Source organism: Notolepis coatsorum (assembly GCF_963971535.1).
Source record: "Notolepis coatsorum genome assembly, chromosome: 8".
NCBI classification, from domain to species: domain Eukaryota; kingdom Metazoa; phylum Chordata; class Actinopteri; order Aulopiformes; family Paralepididae; genus Notolepis; species Notolepis coatsorum.
This window is the reverse complement of record NC_140172.1, coordinates 92,795,174-92,822,599: the sequence shown is the minus strand read 5'-3', so window position 1 is coordinate 92,822,599 and position 27,426 is coordinate 92,795,174. Positions and strand designations below refer to the sequence as shown.

General features: G+C 45.6%; 1 protein-coding gene and 1 pseudogene across 2 annotated transcripts in view; both read right to left on the bottom strand.

The window, feature by feature from the left end:
* The window catches only part of LOC311233506 (matrix metalloproteinase-18), a gene marked incomplete at its 3' end in the record, with an annotated part of 107,396 nt that extends 81,285 nt beyond the window's left edge, over positions 1 to 26,111 (bottom strand). Inside the window, exons 1-3 of the mRNA XM_084320473.1 lie at positions 25,816 to 26,111; positions 19,624 to 19,772; positions 18,271 to 18,396 (exon numbers count right to left, since the gene is read on the bottom strand). Coding sequence (XP_084176599.1) covers positions 18,271 to 18,396; positions 19,624 to 19,772; positions 25,816 to 26,012 — 472 coding nt within the window. The 5' untranslated portion in view covers positions 26,013 to 26,111. The remainder of the gene's footprint in view (positions 1 to 18,270; positions 18,397 to 19,623; positions 19,773 to 25,815) is intronic.
* LOC311232896 (putative nuclease HARBI1) lies at positions 21,300 to 23,551 on the bottom strand (annotated as a pseudogene). Its single transcript has 2 exons — positions 22,952 to 23,551; positions 21,300 to 21,330 (listed from the first exon to the last, which is right to left on the bottom strand). The product of its transcript is annotated as a putative nuclease HARBI1 (transcript).
* Positions 26,112 to 27,426: the final 1,315 nt, after the last annotated feature.

The following is a 27,426-nucleotide window of genomic DNA, read 5'->3' as shown; positions in this document are numbered from 1 at the left end:
TACCTCCGAATCCGGGGCGCTCTACAAAACGCATTGACGCATTGATTGATTGGCAAGCGGCCAATCGTAATGAATCTAGTAAATACATTTTTGCCTATCAATGGTCATAAATATGATCTGGGGGGCGGGCTTTGGGGGGCTGGCTGGTCGCGGTTCCAGGCGCTCCAAGCAAGCACTCTGTGCTCACGCCCCCCTCCACACTCTGTGTTCACTCGTCAGTCGTCACCTGGTAGCTGGATGCAGCTAACGACGGTATAGACTGTTTAAACGTTACTGGAGTTTCTTTTTGAAGTGGATTATGGCTTGTTCAACAACAACAACAACAACAACAACAAGCCTTGTTGTGGACTGGACAGCTGAATATCTCGCCCCATTTAACTCTTGTGATGGTAAGTAAGTCTTGTAACGATAGCTTGGATGTGTGTGTCTGTGTGAGAGAGAGAGATAGAGGCGGATACTAACTAATTAATTTCGGACAATATAATGGTAATTTGTTTAAAATGACAAGATATACAACTGTGATTATTATTAGAGAGAGAGAGAGAGAGAGAGAGAGAGAGAGAGAGAGAGAGAGAGAGAGAGAGAGAGAGAGAGAGAGAGAGAGAGAGAGAGAGAGAGAGAGAGAGAGAGAGAGAGAGAGAGAGAGAGAGAGAGAGAGAGAGAGAGAGAGAGAGAGAGAGAGAGAGAGAGAGAGAGAGAGAGAGAGAGACCTGGGCGTGCATGTTTGTGTAGGGCTATTTGAAACGTGGCTGCATTGACTGACTGTGATCATATAATCATATATTGATTGATGGCAATGGTGATAGTTGTACTCTACCTTGACTACCTACTTAAATATTCGCCAATGCGTGCCTCTGTACATGTTTGCAAAATGTTTGGTATAGCGCCCCCCCTGGAGAAGAATTCACCAGCCGCCACTGAGTTGTACTGTACCTACTTAAATATTCGTACCTTGTGGTTTCGCCGAAGCTCTGACGTGCACAGTAGGCTACTCAGTGTGTGGTTTCGCCAATGTGTGCATGCGCGTGTTTGTGTGTGTGTGTGACATTGTGATACCTTTGTACATGTTTGCAAAATGTTTGGTATAGCGGCCCCCCTGGAGAAGAATTCACCAGCCGCCACCGTCCTGGACTATGGTGACGTTATTTATAGGCATGCTGCGGCCTCAACCCTTAAATCCTTGCACTCTGTATATCACTCTGCCCCAGTGGTGCAGTGGTGGTCCCATGCGGTACCACGCCGACCCAGCAGTTTTCTGAGCAGAAGTACGCGCACGGATGTGCATGCGCGTGCACGCGCGCGCACACAAAAATGCGTTCACAACTTTCACTCGACTCGTCGCGCCGTGCGCCAAGTACCCGGCACTTATCTATCACCTAGTCTTTGCATAATAATAGGATACCAATAGCATAACAAAGAAAGAGAAGTGCAAAACCAAAATACAAGCCCTGTACCCAGGGCCGCCTCAGGGGGTGTGCGAGCAGTGCGGTCGCACAGGGCCTCGCGGGAAGGGGGGCCTCGCAATTTTTTTTTTTTTTTTTTTTTATTATTTTTTTTTTTTGCGAGGCCCCCCTTCCCGCGAGGCCCTTTTTCATCACAGACCTAAAATCTAGTTTTGCTTATATGCTTATATATTTCACATTAGACACGTTTGTAGAATGTGTCTGACTTGTTCCTGCCTCTGCGGCTCTGCAGACTGCAGTTTTCCGGTTTCTGCGGTTTTGCTGCTCTACAGATTTTAGGATAGTGTTTCCGGCCCGGGCTCTTCTCCCGTCCGCCGTAATACCAAATAGAAGAAGAAGAAGACACACGAGGTAGATAATTCAGCGCTATTCATAGGAGCCAGTGGATGTCTTTTCAAAAGCAGCATGGATCAGAAGAAATTACACCGTGGGCCAAGAAAGTCTCCTTCCAACTTTACCATTGGCATGATACTGCGTTATGGTGAGTCAAGCTATTATTATATTCCCGCCGTGGACCTATCTCTCTCTCTCTCTCTCTGGAGCCAAACTGGTCGACTAGCTAATAGTGATTTGATTTGATTTGATATTTTTTATTTTCGTGTCTTACATACAGATGTATGCCCAGCCCATATGGGCTTACAAGACACATAACAATAAGTATATAATAATATACTTTACCAATTACTTAACAAATTACATAGACCAAGATGGCCATAAAAAAAGAAAAATACAAGAAAATACAATAAAACGTAATATAACACAAGCTGTACTCAATGTAAATAAACAGAAAAACAGAAAAACAAGGTGAATTCAAATACAATTATATAGGATACAGTGTGTTTTGTCTCAGGTGCCATGCCTTCTCCAAAAATCCTGCAAAACCGAAGATGTCCTCCACAAAAAAACAACTCAACATACAGCTCTCAGACTGCCAAAACAAATCTGGGTTTGCAATTTGAATTTTTTCAAATAAAGCCCTCCTCAAAGTGGTGTACAAAGGGCAATAAAAAACAAAATGATATTCATCCTCCACCACTCCCAGATCACACAGAACACACAGCCGCTCCTCCTCAGGTTTACCCTGGAATCTACCCACTTCCACAGCCAATGGCAGGGTGCCAGACCTCAACTGGGCACACAGAGACCTCCGTCTTCTCTTTAAGTTTAACATTACATAAGTACTACTAGTAGCTAACGGTGTGTGCCTGGTGTCAGCACCTGGCTGTATGTAGCCGCATAGCTTGCTTCTGCGTTAGCTAATGGTTAGCACAAGCTAACAGCTAACTCAAGGCTAACTGATAGCATCAAACGAACGTTCCCAGCCGAGCGCAGCCGGCAGTTAACGTCGAAGCTAAACAGCTAACTGGCTAACAGTTAGCTCAATCAGCTGTTAGCTAATTAGCTGTTAGCTTGTGCTAACCATTAGCTAACGCAGAAGCAAGCTATGCGGCTACATACAGCCAGGTGCCTGATTGAGCTAACTGTTAGCCAGTTAGCTGTTTAGCTTCGACGTTAACTGCCGGCTGCGCTCGGCTGGGAACGTTCGTTTGATGCTATCAGTTAGCCTTGAGTTAGCTGTTAGCTTGTGCTACGACCATTGACATTAGCTGTGAGAATAGCAGGGGGTTCTGGCACTCTGACTACGACATCATCTTTGACAGAAGATGTAGTCGGGCCTGCACCATGACAAGGCTCTGGCAGCAGCTTATTTTGTCCCGACAGCGAGAGGCCTTTCGTCAACGTGGAGACCTGTGTTACGGCCTTTCGCCCTGCGTTCCTTGGTGCAGGTAAGATTAATGAAAATGTCATGACATTACCCCACTTTTCCTTCCTTCCCCTCCCGAATGTTTTGTTAATAACGATGTTTTTTTCCAGGCAAAACATATGCTACTTCACAACATTTGGAGATACGACATGTGCTGTGTGTGAATGTCTTGGTCGTTTGTGTAGCTTGGGTAGCGTTGGGCCGTTGGCCAAAGCTGTGTGTGTCACAGTACCTGGCTAGCCTATTTAGCTGATGTCGGCCATTGGCTCCTTGCTGCTTTGGTTTCTCTATAGACCCTCTTCTCTTTGGATTTAAGTGTTGATCTTTGTCCTTTTTGATCTCTCATACATGCTCTCTCTCTAACACACACACATGCTCTCTCTCTCTCTCTCTCTCTCTCTCTCTCTCTCATACATGCTCTCTCTCTAACACACATGCTCTCTCTCTCTCTCTCTCTCTCTCTCTCTTTCTAACACACACAGTCTGCCTATGGCGGCCTTTCTCGATGGCTAGGCTGTGCTCGCTGAGTCTGTATAGTCAAGGATCTTCAGTCACAGTGCTCAGGTATTCTGCCACTGTGTACTCTCTGTTTAGGGCCAAATAGCATTTCAATTTCTTTCCAATGTGTCTCTCTCTCTCTCTCTCTCTCTCTCTGTACACTGTATATTGACTGTAGAACGGGAGCTCTCTCTCGCTCTCTCTTTTGCTATATGTTGACTGTATCATGCCCCGCCTCGGGCAGCGCTATTATTTAAGAATATGTTGACTGTATAAAAAAAATTAATAAAAAAAAAAATATATATATATATATATAATTTTTTATTTATTTTTTAGCCTTTTAGGGGGGGGGGGGCTCGCGTTAAATCTTGCACAGGGCCTCGCATTTCTCCCAGGCGGCCCTGCCTGTACCAATTGGTGGGGGTTTGCTTGAGCTGTGGAACCAAAATGGTCTCGACTGGAAGTAGACATTTCGTTGTGCTTCAGAAGGAAACTGTAAACTGTAAGTTACATTGTTAATTTAGTTTGTATTTACTTTTCTAGTTTAAGTTCATTCAATTAAAGAAATTGTAACTACAATATTGTATCTACAATTACATTTAAAACATTGTTTGTTTTTCAACCATATCTGTTGACAATATAATTTCTTTATATATTGAAGGCTACATCCTGCTACCTTTTTCAGCTTCTCTATTTCAAGGCAATATTTACAAAAACTAAACTAAAACTAGTAATTTCCTATACAAACATGTTTCCTATTAATTAATTCATTCATTCATTCATCATTCTACTATTTATGCATAATAATCATCTGTTCTGTGCGCACGCAAGGGAACATGTATGCGCATGCACGCGCGGGAGCGCGCATGCACATGGCGTCATTTAAACAGCGTACAGGCAGTTCTGATATTACGACTGCACCCCTGCTCTGCCCTCATATTCATCACTAATGATAGATACGACACTCATCACTGTGTCCTGTATTTGAAGGTTGGTTGATCCTTGCTGATGGAGAAACACTCGTATTTGTTCATTTGTAAGGCCCTTATTGGTAAGCTACCCTTCCTTATAGACCTGTTCGCTGTATATGTCAGACTCAGTGAGTGAACGCATCAAGTGAGCAAAAGGAACGTAATCCTGGTCAGAACAACGGGGCAGACTACAATATATTTGCATTTGTTAGCCATGCTAGCAATCTAAACAACCAATCCATGCCAAAGATGGCTGGGAGATTGTTTGAGGGTGGGGGGGGATTAGTGATGCATTGCTCATGGGACGGGGTTGCACTGTGCAACCAAAGTTTTGTGAGCAGAAGCGTGTGCATGCACACGCGCGGATGTGCACGCGAGTGCACACAGGAATGCGCTGAACTCGACTGATGCGCCAACTCGCAGTACCCACCTGGCTACTTTGCATATCAATAGCGCCGGTCGTCAGGTGTTACATTCCATTCATAGAGGCAATTAGGCACTGTCTTTAGTCTGTCCTTATGCGAGGCTGGGAACATTTATGCGCCCGTGCGGGAGCGCGCATGCACCTGGCGTTGATTGATTGATGATTGAAAACTTTATTAACAGATTGCAGAATGGGTACAATACAGTACAGCTCAATGCACACAATTGTTAAGGGGATGCAGATGTAACGGGGAAGCCCGTGAGTATATCCACGGTCACAGAAACAGGGGTGTTGACAAGTGACTGTGGCATTACGGGCTGGTAAGTTCACTTCCTCATAACAGGGTTAATAGACGCATAGGTACGGTACTTAGGAGTGGATTCACTTCTTAGTGCAGCGGTCTATGTCGTCGCCCGCGGAGCGGGAGCTCCCCTGTTCGACTCCCCCTCGGGACATCAGATTTTAATATACACAACGCAGAGGAGTCCGAACCGATCTGTCACACAGACCAGAGAAAGACTTTCGTCTTGTTTACATCAGGGTTCCCCAGCTAACATAACAACACTGTAGTTAAGGCCTTTAACCAGCAGCTCAATAGCTAACATAACAACTGTGGTTAAGGCCTTTAAATAGCTGCACTCATAGGAGCCTGCATGTTGATGTAGCCTCATAAAGCTAACATTATAGCTGCACTCATAGGATGTTGATGTAGCCTCATAAAGCTGCATATGCTGCACTCATAGGAGCGTGTTGATGTAGCCTCATAAAGCTAACAAGAGTATATGTAATACTGTGGTTATGGCCTCTATAGTTAGCAGCTCATAGCTAACATAATACTGTGGTTAAGGCCTGCAGCAGCTCAGTAGCTAACATAACAACACTCTAGTTAAGGCCTTTAACCAGCAGCTCAGTAGCTAACATAACAACTGTGGTTAAGGCCTTTAACCTGTGGTTAAGGCCTTTAACCGCAGCTCAGTACGCTAACATAACAATACTGGTTACTGATTTATTATTTACATTGAAAAGATACAGAGATAATTTGTTAAAGCTGGACCAGCACACTACACGTCTAGGTTAGTAAATCCTAGGCCCCAGATTCAGATTCAGATTCAGATTCCTTTATTTAGCCATTTGTGTAAAACACATTGGTAATTGTTGCAGCAATACAGTGTATGCATTTCCTTTCTTTTTTCACAGAAAACTGCCCCTAGTCAGTCTACACCACCACCATGCCCCTAGTCAGTCTACACCACCACCATGCCCCTAGTCAGTCTACACCACCACCATGCCCCTAGTCAGTCTACACCACCATGCCCCTAGTCAGTCTACACCACCATGCCCCTAGTCAGTCTACACCACCACCATGCCCCTAGTCAGTCTACACCACCGCCATGCCCCTAGTCAGTATACACCACCATGCCCCTAGTCAGTCTACACCACCACCATGCCCCTAGTCAGTCTACACCACCACCATGCCCCTAGTCAGTCTACACCACCACCATGCCCCTAGTCAGTCTACACCACCACCATGCCCCTAGTAAGTCTACATGACCACCATGCCCCTAGTCAGTCTACACCACCACCATGCCCCTAGTCAGTCTACACCACCACCATGCCCCTAGTCAGTCTACACCACCATGCCCATAGTCAGTCTACACCACCATGCCCCTAGTCAGTCTACACCACCATGCCCCTAGTCAGTCTACACCAACCTGCCCCTAGTCAGATATGCTTACTTTTGGTTAGGCCTCCAAATTAAGATAATCTGGACAAACCTGTCAGATTTTCTGATTTATATGTAGACCGATTTGAGTTTATTGTAGTGATGTTACTGTGTTTCCAAATCTCAGATATTAACTTGTTAAGTGTTTGTTTTTTTACAGCTATTCTCCGTGAGATTTTAACTACTGTGGCAACGACTAATCAAATGATAAAGGAAATGCACACCTTACTGCAAAAAAATGGTGCAGCAGCAGCAACACTTGTCCCAGATGGCCTTCCATTTACGATGTTACCACTTTCCACCCTGGATGATCTGAGAACCCTTGATGAGCGCATTGCACAGGAGGATGTTTATAAGCAAAAATTGGTAGGTGAAAATGTATATTTGAGGAATTGACATTTGCTGAGACTTTTGACCTATGGCCCCCTTTTTTTTATCTACTTTTTTTCTCCCATTCTATTTATTATTATATATTTGGTTACTTGATCATGATTAGGGCTACTTCTACGTACTAGGCCTTATGCTTTTTCTTCTTTTTTTTTGCTATCATGAATATGATCAGTTTCCAATTGTCTACCTATGGTGGTAATGTTCTTATGTTGGTCCACCACTCCTGAATGAAGTGTAGAGGAAACGAAACAATTTTGTCTTTCAGATCCTTTACTTGGCGATGGCTGTGGGATTGACTGTTAAAGAAACTGTTTGGAGGACTATGGCGAAACTAGTGACAAACCAGCTGGCCAAGAAAATTAACTGGCGTGGGGCAAATGGCAAGCAGGCCTTCGAGCCACTTGCAATTAAAGATGTTTTCCTGAGTAAGTTTTGCTTTATTATTATATGGTTTTTTAATCTTCTAAAGGAATAGTTCAACATTTTGGGTAATATGCTTATTTTCTTTCTTGACCAGAGTTGAGGAGATTGATACCATTCATGTCTGTATACTTTAAATATGAATTAGCACGGAAATGTACGTGGATTCACGTGGATCACATTTTCAGGCCGGAAAAATCACATCCTTGATTTATTTGAGCTCTGAGCAGATGTAAATCGAATGCCTTTCATCACTCTGACCGACTCTCAAAACACTTATAGTTGGATGAGTATCAAGAAAGCATTAAAAAAAAAGTTAATGGAAGTTTCTTTGTCTTTTTTTAGGGTCCGTGAGACTCAATGCGGGCACTAAAAGTGCATCTGATGCAGATGTAGAGCGCTATACTAAAAGGTGGCTTCAGCTCTCAGCAGATAGAGATGGAGGAAGGAGAGAGCGGGCCTTGAGACAAGTTCATTCTTAGTAAGTTGTGGTCTGTCTGTCTATGTTTACATACTTACTGAATGTTGAAGTCATTAAAACTACATTTTAACCACTCCACAGATTTCATGTTGGCAAACTAGTGTTTGCAAGTCAGGACATCTACTTTGTGCATGACACAAATAATCTTTCCAATAATTGTTTACAGACAGATTATTTCACTTATAAAAGCCTACACTATCACAATTTATTGATTTATCACAGTGAAGACTGTATTGAAAACTCCACCCTGGTGACACCAGTGTACCGCTCTGTAGAAACATCAAACTCTCAAGCATGAGGTACAGAAGCCAACCTAGACATAACCAAGAAGCAGATGGAGAAATGTCACCACCTTCATTCTCAAAATCGACTTGAGAGTGAAAGAGTCCATTAGTCCAACTGCAGCCCTTCACAGTAGGCAAGACTAGAGGAGGCGGTTACAGGTTGCAAAGAAGAAAAGATAAGGTCCTACCGTTAGTGTTTGAGCCAGGATGACTTGGGAGGGGTCCGATGACCCCCTTAAAATTTTTTAGGGGGACACTGAGATATTTGATGCATTTTCTTTGTCCCTTTCCTCTCCCACCTTCCTCTTCCCTGGGAACAGTTCAATCTATACAAATAAAATGTGTTCATTCATTCAAATGGAGTGTTTATAATATATATATCATTTAGAAGATTTTCATGTTTTTTTCTTAAGGCACAATCACATCCCTGAACTAACTATCTGTCCCCTCCCCCTACTTTTCTCTATCTATCTTTCTATCTATCCAGGAGCGGGAATCAAACCGGGAACCTCCGGATAAAGACGACTGCTCTACCGACCAAACCACTGTCGTATACACATGCAAACACAGTAAATCCCCCAGCCATCCCTAAGTAAAGGATCTGAAAGACAAAATTGTTTAGTTTCCTCTACACTTCATTCAGGAATGGTGGACCAACATAAGAACATTACCACCATAGGTAGACAACATTTTGAACTGATCATATTCATGCTTACAGTCTTCTCCAGAGAGAGACAAGAAGATGTATACCTGCAGTCTCGTATCTGCATTGAGTAGAAATCTATCTGGCTTAGCACAATGAATGGAAGCGGACATGACTGTGTATAGCCTTCGGGAGAGGTGTTAGTTGGATAATGCCTAGGCTAACCAGTCATGCCCGCTTCCATTCATTGTGCTAAGCTAGGTTAACATGCAGCCAGATAGCTTTCTACTCGACGCACAGAGGAGACTGGTATCCATCTTCTTCTCTCTCTCTGGAGAATACTGTAAGCTAATTTCACAAAATGTTGGGAGTTTTAAGTGAAAGTATGGGTACCGTCTCAAAATTGTACTCAAGTAAAACACACGAGTAAAAGTCTACTAAAGTTTCTACTTTTAAATGTACTTAGTTAAAAGTAAAAAAAAAAATTCTGACTGTCTATTCTTCTGATAGCAGTGTTTAATCAAAGATCCCCGCCTTCTATAGTCTTGCACAAGGACCAATCCGCAAACCTAATACTAATGTACTTTTGACTAATTGCACTTTGTTCTTTACACCCATGTTGGGTGTATGGACTATTTTATTTTGTTACATGTTTTGTTAATTATCTCAAGGCCTGTTTTATGGTAATAAATGTTTACTAATGTTCACAGAGAGAGAGAGAGAATACATTATTCTATATGTATGTTGGTGTAGGTATATTTACATAATGAGCAATAATGGATATTCAAATGTTTTTTTTTTTAAGGTAATGTAATTACCACCATAGGTCGAAAAAATTTGAAACTGATCATTCATGCTTACGGTCATCTCCAGAGAGAGAGGAGGAGATATATACCAGTCTCCTTATGTGCATTTGAGTAATCTATCTGTACTATGATTTATTGTGATGTTGATTTGATTAAACCTCATTTTGGGTGTAATGGCCCAGTAAAGTCATTAATGTGATTAATGTGATATTTCTTTGTTAATAAATGTTTAAATATCTATTCAAGTTGTCATTTTTAACTGGAAAAAGTAGCATTGTTACTTTACTTGATATTTGAGCTTCACTGCAGAATGATGTATATTGTGTACAATATGCACATACATTGAGAATATATTTCAGTGAGGTAGGAGACAGCATGTAAACTTCTGAATTTTTCAATGAGGGACATGCCAATACTGAATTGGTAAAGGGAAGGGTCCTTAAATATGTGGCATTGTATTACTAATCAACCATTTCCTACTGTATTTCCGGTAATGTACGGTCATAGGCAGATAGTGGAGTAGCTCTGGCAGAATACTGGGTACACAGTAAATTCCGCTGACTCAAGCTGAGTACATTTCACTCAAACTGAGTAAAATTTCTTTACTCAGTTTGAGTCAAATGTACTCTGCGGAATTTACTGTGTAGTACCATTGCATTGGCAGTGTCGGCTAGGCTTCGGGCAACCAGACCTGGCCCAGTGTGTTTGGGCCGCATCTGGGCTGCTTTAGGGAACCGGACGTTCACCGATTCCGTCAACCCCGGACATGGCCCAGTGTACTCGGGCCGCAATCGGCCAGTCAGTCATTGCCGCCTACTGGGCCGATTCCGCCAATTTTGGACGTTCACCGCTTCCGGCAACCCCGGACCTGGCCCAGTGTACTCGGGCTGGAATCGGCCAGTCAGTCATTGCCGCCTACTTGGCCGACTCTGGTAACCGGACTTGGGCAGATTAATTTCTTCCGGCCTGCCGGATACAGGCCATTAATGGGCCGGAACTTTTTGGCCACCTGGGATGCGTGCAACCAGTGTTGATATGAGCAACGCAACACTGGGGGGGGGTCATTATCCCACAGCTATATGTAAAAGGTGAACATCCAGCCGTTTTCGTTTGAAACACCTTTTAGTCAGGGGAGTGTCATGGTTTCTCCATAGAGCCCTGTTGTACTTTTTTAGCGCAGCAGCTCGCACAGGGGGCAACTTAGTCACGTGACTCAGTTGGTATTGTTGATTGGCTCGAACACAGTATGTTTGTAAACATCATTATTGGAATGGAATTTTGGTAACTATAGACCCTGTTCTAATGACTGGCTGGTCCTTGAGGTCCCTCGAGTTTGTTCAGAACTTGGTAAATCTGAATTTTGTTATGATGCCCCTATAGCTCATGGAATGAACTCCAACAGTTCTTAAAGCTTGAGATTCTCCCCTCTGTTGCAGAGTTTAAAATCTTGGTCTCCAACCTTTGTCAATCAAATTGTACATGTTTTAAATAATTGATTGTTATCCTTACTTGTCTTATTGTTGTGATTTCTTATGTGCTGTGTGATTTGATATGCCTTTTCTTCTTGATTGATTGATTGATTGATTGATTGAAAATTGTATTAACAGATTGCAGAATGGGTACAATACAGTACAGCTCAATACACACACAATTGTTAAGGGGATGAAGACCAGAGAAAGACTTTCGTCTTGTTTACATCAGGGTCCCCCATTTTCAATTCATCATAATATATGACATACTACATGACATACGGATAGACAGTTTATGACATACCAGATCTACAAATATACAGTACTGATTATGAGTACAAAAAGAGTTTACAAAGAGAGTATATACAATACATTTGAGGGGGAAGAAACTGTACATTGGAGGAGGTTGGGTAGGTTGGGTGGGGTTGGGTATGTGGGGGGGGGGGGGCTGCACATTGGAGGTGGTTGGGTGGGTAGGCTCAATCACTCAATGTGACTGTAAACAGTGGTGCAGTCGTGTTACCAGATCACTGAGGCAGAAGTACGCGCGATCGCGCACGGATGTGTACTCGCGTGTACGCGCACACAAAAATGCGCTGTATCCATTCGTTGTGACTAAGTACCCGGCCACCGTTTTACATAACAAAAAGCGCAGGTAGACTAAGTGTCTGGGTGTTGGCTATCTGAATGCATCTCCCCCTTCATTCTGTGTGACACAGGCAGTGGAGGTGAATACTAATGTGGCTCGGAATTCGTGATGGGGGTCTACCTGCTTATGATATTGAATCAAGCGTCTGTGCTGCGCACCAGCTTTCCACGCGCACATTCACACAAATACACAAATAGAGAGCAAGAAGAGCTTGTATGATAGAAAGATTGCACTTGCGTATATGCGCTTGTGTGTGTGTGTGTGTGTGTGTGTGCGTGTGTATAAATCAGTTCTGTGCGCATGCACGTACCCGCACGCGCGTGTGCACGTGGCGTGGCGTGTTACCAGTTCCCATATTACGACTGCACCACTGACTGTAAATGAGGGAAACCTCAGTTGCATTTAGAGTTTAAATAAAGGTTTTAAATTAAATTAAACACATACACACACACACATGATGATCAGATGAGCAAGTCAGTATTATTGGCACTGTACGATATCTTTGCTGCATCAAAGTAAAGTTATTCTTAGGCAATTATACAACTTTTATTATATACACCTCTGAAAAACCACTACACCACTGGAGGGGGGGATTATAGAACTTAACTATACAGGCTTCTGTTGATTCATAGTTGCAATTGCTTATGAATTGATTGATTGATTGAAAAGTTTATTAACAGATTGCAGAATGGGTACAGTACAGCTCAATACATACAATTGTTAAGGGGATGCAGACCAGAGAAAGACTTTCATCTTGTTTACATCAGGGTCCCCCATTTTCAATTCATCATAACATATATGACACACACGACATACAGATAGACAGTACTGCTACATCTATACATTTATGACATACCAGATTTGCAAATACAGTACTGTTTGTGATACAAAATATGTCAGGTGGGGTGGGGTTGGGGGGGGGGGGGGTAGGGGGGGGGGGGCACTGTTAGGGTTTGTAACCGACCCCAAGCGCAACGGCACAGAGAGAGTTGTTTCAGAGTTAGCCAAAGCAAGGGCGTATTTATTCTCAGAGTCACAAGATAGAATTAGGTTGAGCAACAGAACAAACGGGGAATCTGGCATGTGAAGAATGTTGCGGCTCTGCAGATTCTCCCAGTAGGTGGTGGTGAGGAATTAGCTTGTGACGTCTGAGCCGCTCTGCAGATCCTCCCAGCATACACTCCAGGTGGAAACGGAGGGAGAGAGAGAAATCCCAGTTAGCCCAGCGCACAACAGAAACAGAGAGGTGACTGATCCAAATAAATATCCAAGTGACTTGATCTTCGGTGTGATACACACAGTTAGCAGAGTCCAGAGAAAAAACAATACGGTAATCCAAAGTGTAAATCCAACAACAAAAATTAGGTGAGAACAGTATAACAAAAAACAGGATCTCTTCGGTGTTTCACAAACACACAAAAAACGGGTGATCCAAAAAGAACTGTTTCCAAAAACTCACCAGAGCGCAACGCGTAAAGCGGGCAGATAAACGAGGCGCAGCTTCGTACGGGGAATCAGGTTCTCCACAGGGATACTTCACGAAAGTCCTGGGGAGCAACAGACAGGGAACAGCGACGGGAAAGACAGGCAGATGCAGGGAATATTCAAAACGATCCAACATCGATACTAGGGGAATCAGGGTATATAAAGCCACAGGGCGCTGATGACAAGCTGTGACAGCTGCGGGATGAAATTGATCATTGCTCCAGAAGCGTGTGGTGGGAAGAGCACCAATCAACACAGCATCTTACAGGAAAGAAGCGTGTGGCGGGGAATGCAATTAATTAACAAAATACCTTAAAGGAACGGAGCGAGTGGGTGGGGAGCGGACCAAACCTCACAGTACCCCCCCCTCCACGGGAGCCACCCGGCGACCAGGCCGACCCGGCTCGCCCGGATGGGCACGATGGAAGTCGGTGATCAGGCCGGGATCTACGATGAGCCGGCGGGAGACCCAGCTCCGTTCCTCCGGACCGTACCCCTCCCAGTCCACCAGGTACTGGAACCCCCGACCCCGCCGTCGAACGCCCATCAACCGGCGGACCTGCCACTGGGGGTGACCGTCCACCATCTTGGGAGGAGGTGGTTCCGGAGCAGGAGGCATCAGGGGACTGAGAGAGACAGGCTTAACCCGGGACACATGGAAAACGGGGTGAATGTGCATGGACGCAGGAAGCTTAAGACGCACCGCCGCCGGACTGAGTACCTTCAGAACCTCGAAAGGTCCGACGAACCGGGGGTTAAGTTTCTTGGCCGAGGACCGAAGTGGGAGGTCCCTCGCGGAAAGCCACACCCTTTGCCCAGGGTGGTACGTCGGCGCAGGAACCCGGTGCCGGTCAGCCCCACGACAGGTGCGCTCTGATGACCGGAGCAGCGCGGTCCTGGTGATCTCCCAGACCCGACGGCACCGGTCGAGGTGGTCCTGTACGGAGGGAACTGCCACCTCCGTCTCCTGTGCAGGGAAAAGAGGGGGTTGGTAGCCCAGGGATACCTCAAAGGGTGAGAGGCCGGTGGCGGAACTGACCATGGAGTTGATGGAGTACTCGACCCAGGGAAGGAAACGGCTCCATGAAGCTGGTCTCTCGGCAGCCACACACCGAAGAGCAGACTCCACGCTCTGGTTCATCCTCTCCGTTTGTCCGTTAGTCTGGGGATGATAACCAGAGGAAAGACTGACCGTTGCCCCCAATCTCTTGCAAAAAGCCCGCCATACCTGGGAAGTGAACTGGGGCCCCCGGTCCGAGACGACGTCCTGGGGAAAACCATGGAGGCGAAACACGTGGTGTGTCAGGAGGTCCGCCGTCACGGCCGCCGTTTGGGAAGGGCCACGAGGTGAACCCCCTTGCTGAACCGATCCACCACGGTCAGAAGGCACGTGTTCCCCTGGGAGGAGGGAAGACCCGTGACGAAGTCCAGCGCCACATGTGACCAAGGACGGCTCGGAATGGGAAGCGGCTGTAATAGCCCGGAGGGTGCCTGGTGGGAGGCCTTGCTGCGGGCGCAGACTGCGCAGGCCAGTACGAACTCCTTGACGTCGTTCCTCATGGTGGGCCACCAGAATCGACAAGCCAGGAAGGAGAACGTGCGATGAACGCCCGGGTGGCAGGCGAACCGGCTGGTATGGCCCCACTGGAGGACCCAGGACCGGACCGAGTCGGGGACGAAGAGACGATGAACCGGTACATTGCCTGGAGCGCGATGGAAGCGTAGGGCACGCCTTACCACCCCCTCGATGCCCAACGTGACGACTCCTACCACCCTGGCCTCTGTGAGGATGGGAGTCGGGTCCTCAGTGGTTGGAGCCCCCTTGGAGTGTAACCGGGACAGGGAGTCGGCCTTCGTGTTGCGGGAACCAGGGCGAAACGTCAGCGAGAAGGCGAACCGACTGAGGAAGCTGGCCCATCTTGCCTGCCGGCCATTGAGGCGCTTGGAAGCACGGATGTACGTCAGGTTCTTGTGGTCCGTCCAAATGGTAAACGGCTCCTCGGCCCCCTCTAGCCAATGACGCCACTCCTCCAAGGCAGCCACAACCGCCAGCAGCTCCTGATTGCCGATGTCATAGTTCCTCTCGGCAGGGAGGAACCGACGCGAGTAGAAGGCGCACGGATGTACCTTCTGGTCCGTTGCTGACCGCTGGGATAAGATAGCTCCCAGTCCAGTATCCGAGGCGTCCACCTCAACGATGAACTGTCTCTTGGGGTCTGGATGGAGCAAGATCGGGGCGGAAGTGAACCTCTTCTTGAGGGAGCGGAACGCAGCACACGCCGCTGGGGACCAGTCGAACGGCAGGGCGGGAGAGGTCAGTCTGGTAAGCGGTTCCGCCACTTGACTGTAGTTCCGGATGAACCTTCGGTAGAAGTTGGCGAACCCGAGGAAGCTCTGTAACTCCTTCCGAGAGGTGGGTTCCGGCCATTCCTCCACGGCCTGGATCTTGCGAGGATCAGCTCGGGTCAAGCCTTTCTCCACGATGAAGCCCAGGTAATCGACGGAGTCGGAGTGGAATCGGCACTTCTCCGCCTTGACGAAGAGCCGATTGTGGAGGAGGCGCTCCAGCACACGGCGGACATGCTGGATGTGTTCCTCGAGGGTCTTGGAGAAGATGAGGATGTCGTCTAGGTATACTACCACAAACTCCTCCAGCATGTCACGAAGGACGTCGTTCATGAGCACCTGGAATACCGCCGGAGCGTTGGTGAGGCCGAACGGCATCACCAGGTGGCCCCTGGGAGTCTTGAAGGCGGTCTTCCATTCATCGCCCTCTCGGATACGGACTAGATGGTAGGCACTCCGGAGGTCCAGCTTGGTAAAGACGGTAGCCTGGGTGAGAGGCTCGAAGGTGGAGTTCATGAGAGGTAGAGGATACTTGTTCTTAATGGTGATCTCGTTGAGCTGGCGATAGTCGATGCAGGGTCGAAGGTCTCCGTCCTTCTTCCCAACAAAGAAGAAACCGGCCGCCACAGGAGAGGAGGAAGGCCGAATGAGTCCTGCTTCCAAGGACTCAGAGATGTATTGATCCATCGCTGCCTTCTCCGGGACGGTCAGACTGTAGAGGCGGCTGCCGGGAAGGGGAGCCCCTGAGCGGAGGTCGATGGCACAGTCGTAAGGCCGGTGAGGCGGAAGGGACTGAGCCCTGGACTTACTGAAAACCTCCATGAGGTTGTGGTACTCGGGGGGTATGGTCGAGAGGTCCGGAGGCGGCTCACCAACGGATCTCCGGGGCGGGGGACAGGACGCCGCCTGAAGACACTGGGCATGACAGGAGGAGCTCCAACCCTTGATGGTACCGGAGGACCAGGCGATGTGGGGCTCGTGCAGCGCGAGCCAGGGCCGGCCCAGGACTACTGGGACAAGAGGGGATCTGGTGATAAGGAACTGGAGTCTCTCAACGTGGTTACCAGCAATGGTGAGCAGGACAGGGCAAGTGCGTTGAGTGATGTCAGCCAGGCGGTGTTGGTCCAATGCGAATACCTCCAATGGCCTCACTAGGTCCTCAAGTGGAATGTTGGCCCGGGTAGAAAGTCCTGGGGAGCAACAGACAGGGAACAGCGACGGGAAAGACAGGCAGATGCAGGGAATATTCAAAACGATCCAACATCGATACTAGGGGAATCAGGGTATATAAAGCCACAGGGCGCTGATGACAAGCTGTGACAGCTGCGGGATGAAATTGATCATTGCTCCAGAAGCGTGTGGTGGGAAGAGCACCAATCAACACGGCATCTTACAGGAAAGAAGCGTGTGGCGGGGAATGCAATTAATTAACAAAATACCTTAAAGGAACGGAGCGAGTGGGTGGGGAGCGGACCAAACCTCACAGACACTGTACATTGGAATACTGACAAAGCCATACTTGGTCATTTACTGTACAACTGGGTTAGGACATTTGTAGGGGCCAGTTTTGAAATGCAGTCTCCCGTAGGTGTTCTTTGAGAGTGTTTTTGAAAGTGGGTAGTGATTCACATTCCTTTACAGCTTTGGGTAGGGCGTTCCACATTGATGTGGCATAATTGCGAAACGTGTTTAGTCCCTTGTTTGAGCTGAATCTGGGTTTAACATGATTTGTGGAGCTCCCTCTGGTGTTGTGATCGTGGTATTCACTGACCTTTGGGAAGTATTTTGACATGTACATGGGTACCTTGGTCGTGTAGTGTATCTTGTAGACCAGGCCCATTGCAAGTTGCTGTACTCTGTCGTCTACTCTAAGCCATCCTAGGTTGTCAAAGTGGGCAGGGGTGAGGTGAGTTCTAGAAGTCAGGTCAAGCAGTAGTCTGACTAGTTTGTTTTGAGATGTTTGTAATTTGGTTTTTAGTGCCTTTGAGGTGCTTTGGTACCATGAGATGCAAGCATAGTCGTAGTACCCTTGAATGAGTGCTCCAGCCAGAGTCTTCTGGGTATTCTTGTTTACCAGAGAGGAGATCCGGTACAAGAATCGAGTTCGTTGGTTGACTTTTTTTTATTACATTGGATGCCATTTTGTCACAGGAAAGATTAGCCTCTAGGATGGAACCCAGGTAGGTAATTTCATCTTTCCTTGTGACAATATTGTCACCCACTGTAACTGAGAAGCCGTGGATACATCCTTATAAACTAGTGGTCATTAACACTAGTTTACGTTTTTAAGTTAGCATAGTAAAAGTTAATACAGTTCAGAAATGCACAATGCAAAACGTGGAGGCATACTGTAGTTGCTGAATCTTTTCGTCAGAGTGCAAATGAGCTATTTGAAAATATTAGAGCAGTTCAACATTTTCAGTCTTGAGTAATTTCTGGTACTAGTAGCCTACCGGTGGCATTGAAGGTCCAGTCTTCCGCCACATCGAAGTGGACATCCCCTCCGAGTCCAAACTCAGGCATGAAGGCGTGGGCCAGGATGCCCCCTTTTCCATCAAAAGGGGAGCCATCGTCATGGTCTGCCACAAAGAAAAAGAAAGAAAGAAATGTTTAAATATGCAATGAGGCTCTTTCAGAAAATTGTGTTGTCTATTTTATCTACTTGTTGTATCTATCTTATCTTCTTAACTCTTTCTTTGTGATTTATTGTATTCTTCTTGGGACCATGTTGGAAACAAGTCGACAGACTTTCACATGTTATCCTTGTACCCCTTGTTTTTATACTTTTGTATAAATTGTATGTACTAAATAAAAATCAAATCAAATCAAATCAAATCAATTAAAGACCATGCTGTGTTTTAATGCTTTCATGTGTTGTCTTTGGGAGAGACGTTGTTACAACTGTTGATTTGATCCCTTCCTTAAAGGAACACGCCAACTTTTTGGGAAATTAGCTTATTTGCCATCTACCCTGGAGTTAGACAAGCAGATACATACCCCTTTCTTCTCTGTGCATGCATTAGGCTTAGGGAACACCGTTAGCCTAGCTTAGTGTCATTCACTGGAAGTAGGTGTACCAGTGTAGCCTAGTTCCCAACAGTCACAAAATACACTCCAAATACAACTCCAAAATGTTCCTATAAACATGTTGTAACCTGTGTATTTACCACGTAAAAAAAACAAAGAAATTGACATTTTCGTTTTCTAAGCAGATATACCGTAATTTTCGCACTATAAGCCGCACCTGAATATAAGCCGCAGCAGCTAAATTGAATGATGTGTACATATATAAGCCGCACTGGACTATAAGCCGCAGGTATTTTAATGTTTAATTACCATATGTAATTAGCATTGGGACACAATACTGTCGGACAAATAACAAGAATTAACTCATTTACAAGTTGTATTAAGTTTAGCAAATAAGGGAACAGATAAATAACATTTCAATGCAGTCAAAAAAGCAATATTTAGATTTTTACATTTTTGGGTTTGGTCACGTCGAGTCACATATAAGCCGCACCGTTATATAAGCCGCAGGGTCGAAAAATGGGGGGGAAAGGCGCGGCTTATAGTCCGAAAATTACGGTATACTCTGAACTATTTTTGGCCGAACCACTGCTGCCTGGGCGCAGTGATTTCATCACCTCAAAAGCCATGTTGTTTTTTGAAAAACTGGGCTTCTGAGGTGATGAATTTCCCAAAAAGTTGGCGTGTTCCTTTAATAATGTAAACCTCAGGATCATTGCACAGATAACCGTCTCAGTTCACAGTGATGTGTGGACACATTTGGTCACCATAGACCTCACCGCCACTGTGGAAGGAGATGACAATGTCAGCATCCCTCCTGCTCCTCTTGTGGAAGCGGATGGGGGTAACCTCAGCCCAGATCTTCCATGCTGCCCTGAAGGCTCTCCTTGTCTGGGACGCCCTGATGGTCGGGCTGTAGCTGGAGATTCTGAGGGACAGGCAGAGAGATGTCACCCAGCTGCCAGGAAAGAATGAACATACGTAGCTTGCTAACTTGCCAGTTATTTCCATACAAGTGCCTTGATAGCAGAAGAGCCAGGCCCCACTACATCGGAATCAGGAACAGTACAGAGGCATACGATTCAACTTTCTCTCAGATAATAGATCATAGTGATTGTTATAATGTGGGTTACTTTTCATTCAGGCAGTCAGACCTTCACCTGCAGGGTCCTAGGAGGCTCCTACTTACAGTAGGTAGGATAATGAGTAACAGCTGTGTGTTGCATTGGACCTGTATTGCACTTGACAGCTTGAAATAAAGATCACAAAAGTATTCGGACTGGACCTTTACATTATTACAGTGTGATGTAGTAATAAAGTTTTCAATCTTCAAGTTTTGTTTCATATGGTAAATCATAAATGCTGCATTTATATAGCGATTTTATGCAAAGCACTTTACAATTGTTGTTCCTCCCATTCACCCATTCACTCACCAATGGCAGAGGCAAGCATGCAAGGTGCCAACCTGCTCATCGTGAGCAATAAGGGGTTAAGTGTCTTGCTCAAGGACACTTCGACACAGAAAAATCGAAATCGAAGCGGAAATCGAACCGGGAACCTTCCGATCACCAGGGCCCAGGAGTTCAAAAGTGATATGATCAGATTTTGACTATCGGATTGGATTAAATCCTGCAAATGGGTAGTTCAAAACCAAAAAACAGGATTGGGATCACTTTGGAATCCGATCAGATCAGGTAATCGAATTCTAGCTTCAATCTGGATAAAATCTTCAAAATGCGTAGTTCAAAACTTTAACATAGGATTGGGATCATTTTGATCAGGATTACCTTGATCCCAGTAGAAGGGTGGATTTAGAGTGGATTACCAGAACAAAATATAGTATACAATTCATTTCAAAATACATTTCAATATAAAAAGATGGTAGAGTTTGTAAATTAAAATAATCCATTGTTTGTAGGCTCAGTGGATGCAACATTTTATTAACTTTTTTCTGTCACATTTACAGTGGCCTCTAGCCTACCTCTCAGAACAGTGCATTCAACCAAATAATACGTTTATCATCACAAAAGTATCTCAACAAATATTATATCAATCATAAATTACATTTCGAATCATCAAACAATTATCTACAAATAATAGGCCATCAGCAGCTGGGTGGCGTAGCGGAGATTGCGCTCGTCACCAATGCAAGAGACTCCGGTCTCGACTCCCCGAGTCAGCATTGCCTGCGGCTTGGGCCAGTCGTCATACTATCTCAATTGGCAGAGGTAGTGGGTGGAAAGTCGATGGGTGGGGATTGGACATTGTGGACAGCGACTCCTACAGGTCGGTTGGGTGACGCCTGTACAGCAGAGACAGGAAGTATCAGGGGCAGCGTGAGCCTCCCACGTGTTACTCCTCGCCGCTGAAAGTCCGTGCTGTCTGGTGAAAAATAAGGCGCCTCTTCAGAATCCCATTCAGACGCTCAATGGCACACCTTGTTTTTCCGTGTGCACTATTGTAGCGTGTCTGTGAGGGTGTGTTTGCTGTGGGAAAAGGTGTCATCAACTATGGTAGGAGTGGGTAGGCACTGTCACCTACGCATTGGAACGCATTGCTGCCTCCCAACTCCACTCCCATCTACAGTCCAACACCCTCTATGAACCCCTTCAGTCTGGCTTCCGTCCCGCTCACAGCACCGAAACTGCACTGGTTAAAGTTATCAACGACCTCCTCATCTCCGCTGACTCCGGTGCCCTCAACATCCTGATCCTACTCGATCTCAGTGCAGCCTTCGACACAGTGTGTCACTCCATCCTCCTCCAAAGGCTGCACAGGGCACAGCACTTGGCTGGTTCTCCTCCTACCTCACAGACAGACACCAATTCATCCCCCTCTCCGGCCACACCTCCTCCCCCTCCCCAGTCACACAGGGGGTCCCCCAAGGCTCAGTCCTTGGCCCCCTGCTCTTCATCTGCTACATTCTCCCCCTTGGTCACATCATCCGTAAATACCACCTCAACTTCCACTGCTACGCTGACGACACCCAAATCTACATCAGTACACAATCCCCCCACAGCCCACCCCTCAGTCACATCGAATCCTGCATCACCGAACTCCAAACTTGGATGACTCACAACTTCCTCAAACTGAACAGTGACAAGACTGAACTTCTCATCATTGGCACCAAAACCACCCTCACCAGATCCGGACCCATCACACTCACCATCAACGACTCCACCATCACCCCCTCCCCCCTAGTCCGAAACCTCTGTGTCCTCCTTGACCCCACCCTCTCATTTGACCCCCACGTCCGCTCCATCGTAAAAATATCCTACTTTCACCTCCGCAACATCGCAAAAATCCGTCACTGCCTCTCCCCCCCTGCTGCTGAATCCCTCATTCACGCCTTCATCTCCTCCCGCCTGGACTACTGCAACTCCCTCCTCACTGGTATCACCTCCCGCTCCCTCCATAAACTGCAAATGGTCCAAAATTCAGCCGCCCGCCTCCTCACTAACACCCGGTGCCGCGAACACATCACTCCTGTCCTCCACTCCCTCCACTGGCTCCCGATCAAACACAGCATAAACTTTAAAACACTACTCCTCACCTTCAAAGCCCTCCACAGCCTGGCCCCCCCCTACCTGACTGATCTCCTTCTTCCCTACCGCCCCACTCGTTCCCTCTGGTCCTCCTCCACTGCTTCCCTCACTGTCCCGACATCCAAGCTTAAAAACTTTGGAGATCTCTCGTACTGCACCCCGACTCTGGAACTCCCTCCCCCAGTCCATCAGAGACTCCCCTACACTCTCCACCTTCAAAGCTCGCCTCAAAACCCACCTGTTCTCCCTTGCCTTCAACCCCCCCCCACCCATAAACCCCCCCCCCCCCCGCCCCCCCCCCCCCCCCCCAACCTGATTGATGTCTGTCTCCAGTCTTTTTTGTGCTATCATGCTGTCTTCCCTGTTCCCCCCATGGTCTCATGTTCCTTTTGTTTTGTTTCTTTGTTTTTGTTTCTTTGCTTTTGTTTCTTTGTTTGTACTCTTGCTCCCGACTATTGTCAGCGACTTCGGGTTATTGAGAAGCGCTATATAAATTAAATTAATTATTATTATTATGCCATCCGGTCTGTTGGGTTGGAACTGTTGGGTTGGAGAGAATAACCGGCTCTCCCTGAAGATGCGTGCATCACAGTTGGTGATGGCAAGGTCAGCATCTCCCACAAGTTGAATGTTGATGCTGTGTCTCCCCTTCCTGTTGACAAATTCCCACTCCCTCCGATGAGGTGCTAGCAAATGCACATGGATTCAGTCTATCACCCCAATAGTGTTGGGCATGTTTCCCAAAAGAAAAAACGTGCGCTTTACTTACTTACTACAATTTGGCCATCATTTGGGAATGTAACAAAGTGATTGACCAGGCTGGCCAATGCGGAGGACACAGCTTTTACCACTTCACCAACATGAGTTTTGTGGACTCCCACACTGTCACCTATGACTTGGTAGAATGCTCCAGATCCATAGAAGCACAGAGCAATGAGGATCTGTTCTTCCACAGTCGGAGCATGACTCCATAGGGTTCTGTGTTGCAGCTGTGGCCTAACAAGATCTACAATGTACTGTAGCTAATGTCAGCAAGTCCAAAGCGAAAACGTGCATAAAGTTCATCTGTTGTGTATTGCTGAAGAGGTTTGGGATGCTCGGTATAGACCATTTGGCGGTAACCTCTCCTTCCAGCATGGTGGAGGTGAACAATACCTGCCATGCTAGTGTTCCCTCAGTCAGTGTCTCTAAATAAGGAGTCTCTGTAATTGGTCATTTAGAATACACACCTGTAACGTTATTGCAGAGCAAATTGAGCTGTTAGCCTAGATTTGTTAGGGCTTGTAGTCACTTATGTCACTGAGAAACAGTAACCAAGACCTATAAAAAGCCATTCTTGACAAAACCAGTGAGGTGGAATAATGGATGGAAAGGGGCCTAATTGTACATCTGCTGAGACCCAATCACTGCTGGAGAGTGTAAGGTGTCAGTATGACTCTTTAGTTAGTAGTTTTAATACAGAGGGTGGAGCAGAAATATCCAAAGTAAAGAATGAAATATGGATGGCGATAACAGACAATGTGAATGCTACAGGGTCTGGACACAAGAGGACGGTAGACCAAGTGAGATTGAGGTGGAAGAATTTGAAGCAGCAAGCTACCAAAGACCAAAGCCAGGCTAAACACCCACAGATCGGTAAGAAACCATATAAAAGGGGAGAATATACAGACTTGATATCATTGGTGGTCAGCAGTCATAATCTTTACATGGAATACCAAACGTTGTACTGGATGGTGAGTCGCAGGTATGTGTGATTTTATCCTTGTCCCTATATAACTACAATTATTATCTTATCATTTCTATTTTCATAGTACTACAATGGCTATATTTCTTATATAGCGTCATTGTTCTTATAGTACTACTATTTTCCAGGAGTTGCATGATTTTGCATGATCTTATTAAGGGGGATAAAGTATATAGATAAACTTTCATTTCAGGTAGTCAATGCACCTGATGTGACACACACCATTCAAGACGACGTCCTCCTGACCCATGTGGATGCAGAAGCTGGACCTTCAGCCAGGCCTGATGACACACTGCAAGAGCCACCTCGAAAGAGAAGATGCAAGCGCACCAGACACCCAGAGCAGAGAGATGATGCCTACGAGACACTGCTGAGCCGTGAAACGGAGAGGGCAGAGATGCAGATCCGTCTGGCCAAAGAACAAATACAGCTGTGCCGGCGTTAGCAAACTGAAACCTCACTTCGAATTCAGCTCCTCAAAGCAAGCCTGGATGATCCAGCTGCCTTTGTATGAATGTTTTTTTTTTTTTTTACCCTAGTTGGAGTCTTTTTGTTAATTAGAATTCCATTATGATTTTATGTCTTTTATGTATTTAACAATATAAATAGACATTATAGATGTCTCTGCAATGTGGTCTCTTGTCTTCCTTGTATTATTTTTCATATCCACTAGATGGAGATCGGTAGGATTAAAGCACTGATATTCAGGATCTAGTAATCTTGAAAAATCTCAATCTGGATCAAGGTGATCCTATCCTGGATTGCTTTGAAATACCGGGACAAAATCTGTCCGAGTTGTCTGATCCTGGATCACAAAAAATGGGATTTACAAATCTGATCGGATCAGATGGGGATTAAAAGTTTTGAACTCCTGGGGTCGCTCTACTGTACCTCCTGAGCCATTGGTGCCCCATATAAGGTGCATACATTATAGTGAAATGCTTGGTTCTTTATGACCCTCCTGAGATTGTGCTTCATACAGTAAAGACTAAAGAGTAAAGGAGTAAAAGACCAAGCACCAAACTCCAGGGTAGACCACACAAAATATACAATATACACAACTAAAATGTTAAATGCAAAAATGCTAATCCATTATCAAATGCCCTTTTGTGATTTAGAGCAATGGATTGATTGTTGTACATCGTATAAGCAACTGCCGGGCTTATGATTTTATTGTCTGTGAATCATTTGATGTGTCTCTGGTGTCTGAACTTTACTGTAGTGGTGTGTGGGGGAAATATGGAGCTTGTCTCCTCCCTCTGTCCCATCTTCCCTGAGAGGACATGTCTTTATCCCCTCCCTTCCCCCAAATCTACAGTTTATGATGGGGGGACCCTGATGGAAACAAGACAAACGTCTTTCTCAGGTCTGCATCCCCTTAACAATTGTATGTATTGAGCCGTACTGTATTGTACCCATTCTGCAATCTGTTAAATAAAGTTTTCATTCATTCATTCATTCATTCATTCCCTCCCCCTCCTGACTATAAAGGAGCCCCCCTCTCTCTGATTCTTCCTCTTACTTCCTCGTGTCAAAGCTGGTCACAGGATGAGGGCCATTCAACCATATCTCTGACTACCGTATATGTAAATCGTTAATAAATCGTATGAACCGGATCCATTCGACTGAGTCATTTATTACATGTTTCTCACAGGTGTCTAGGTGGTCCAGAGTTCCCCTACCTGTAACTAAGGGTTCTCCTCTTCCAGCGCGTGGTCTGACCAAAGGGCTCCACGTCTGACAGACCGCAGCGAGGCTTCCTCGCGACCGGCTCTACGTGCGGCTCCACGTCCGACAGACCACAGCGAGGCTTCCTCATGACGGCTACAGTCTCCCCGGTCAGCTCTCCGCTCGCCTGCAGCCCAAAGAAACGCTGCATCGTCTCAACTTTCCTATTGAATTCAGTCGTCTGATTTGCACTGGAGTCGTCCGCGGCCCTCTTCTGTCTCTCTGGCTTGTAACCATAAAAGTGCTTCAGATAGGCCTGAAAAACAGAGAGAGAGGGGGGGGGGGGGGGGGGGGGTGTTGATTTCCCTTTTAGAATGAACTATTACCTCAGTTGACAAAAAGATAATGAATGTGAGCTGAATAGATGCTTTACAGATCTAAGACTACTGTACACTGTAAAAGAGAAAACTGTAAAAAAACACTGTAAATGTCTGGCAGCAATGGTTGCCAAATACTTAGTGTCAATTACAGTAAAATCAAATACATTTACAGATTACAACCTTTATTTAATGGTTAATATTTTGATAAAAGGTAATTTACTGTATTTTTATGGCATTTACACTTAAAGTAGTAAAACAAAAGTAATCTGTGAAATAATACAGTGAATTTCCCGTGAATTATATATAAAAAAAAGAATTACAATGTATGTCTCTGAATCATCTGGCACTAGGAGATTTACACTCTACTGAGCACACCTTTCTAGTTACAGTATGTATGTATCATTCTCTTTCATCCCCTGAAGGCTGAGCATTCTGTGCATTTCATCTACAGTAAATCAGTCCAAGCTAAAAGCACACTAGTTCAAAAGTAAAAAAGCAAAAGTGTAGAAAAAAAATAGGTAGACTCTTTCCTGTACACATTCCAGGCATTTAAAGAGCTAAAAACAAACATGTGCAGGAAAATAGGTGTTCTCGTGTAATTGTAGAGACTGAATGAATGCGCACAGCTGTGGGTATTTTGGAATGAATGGTAGAATGCCTTCTCCAGAGTCTGACAGATCACCCCTCAGTTAAGTGCATTCTTGAAAACGTGCTTGTATGTTGGATATTGACCTGTGAACAGCAAGCCCCTAATCAAGGTTTTTCCTCCACCTGCTGTGTGTCTGAGGTGTGTTGCTCCTGCACCCGATGTGTGTCTGAGGTGTGCTGGTGGTGTGTTAGCTGAGCTGTTTCCAGGGCAGAGGTGTTTATTTGAACTCCCTTTCCCCGCTCCTTAGCTGTCTCCCCATGTTTGCATTCGGAAGCACATTTTCAACAATATTGGTTGGACAAGACATTCAACAAGATCATCATGTTGAATGCTATCAGCTATTGATAAAAGTCATTTATTTTTTGTTTAGTTTATTTTGCATATTATATTTTGATTATTTAACATGTGTAACATATTTTACAATACATCATTTTCTTTGAAAGCAAATTTTCACATTATTTTATTGTTTGTTATTGTTGTTATTATTATTATTATTATTATTGTTTGTTAGCTAAGTTGTTTTATTTTTTTTATTCTTTAGTGTGCACTTTACATTCGATGTTTCTTTTGGGAAGTGGGTGCAGTGGTGATTCTTG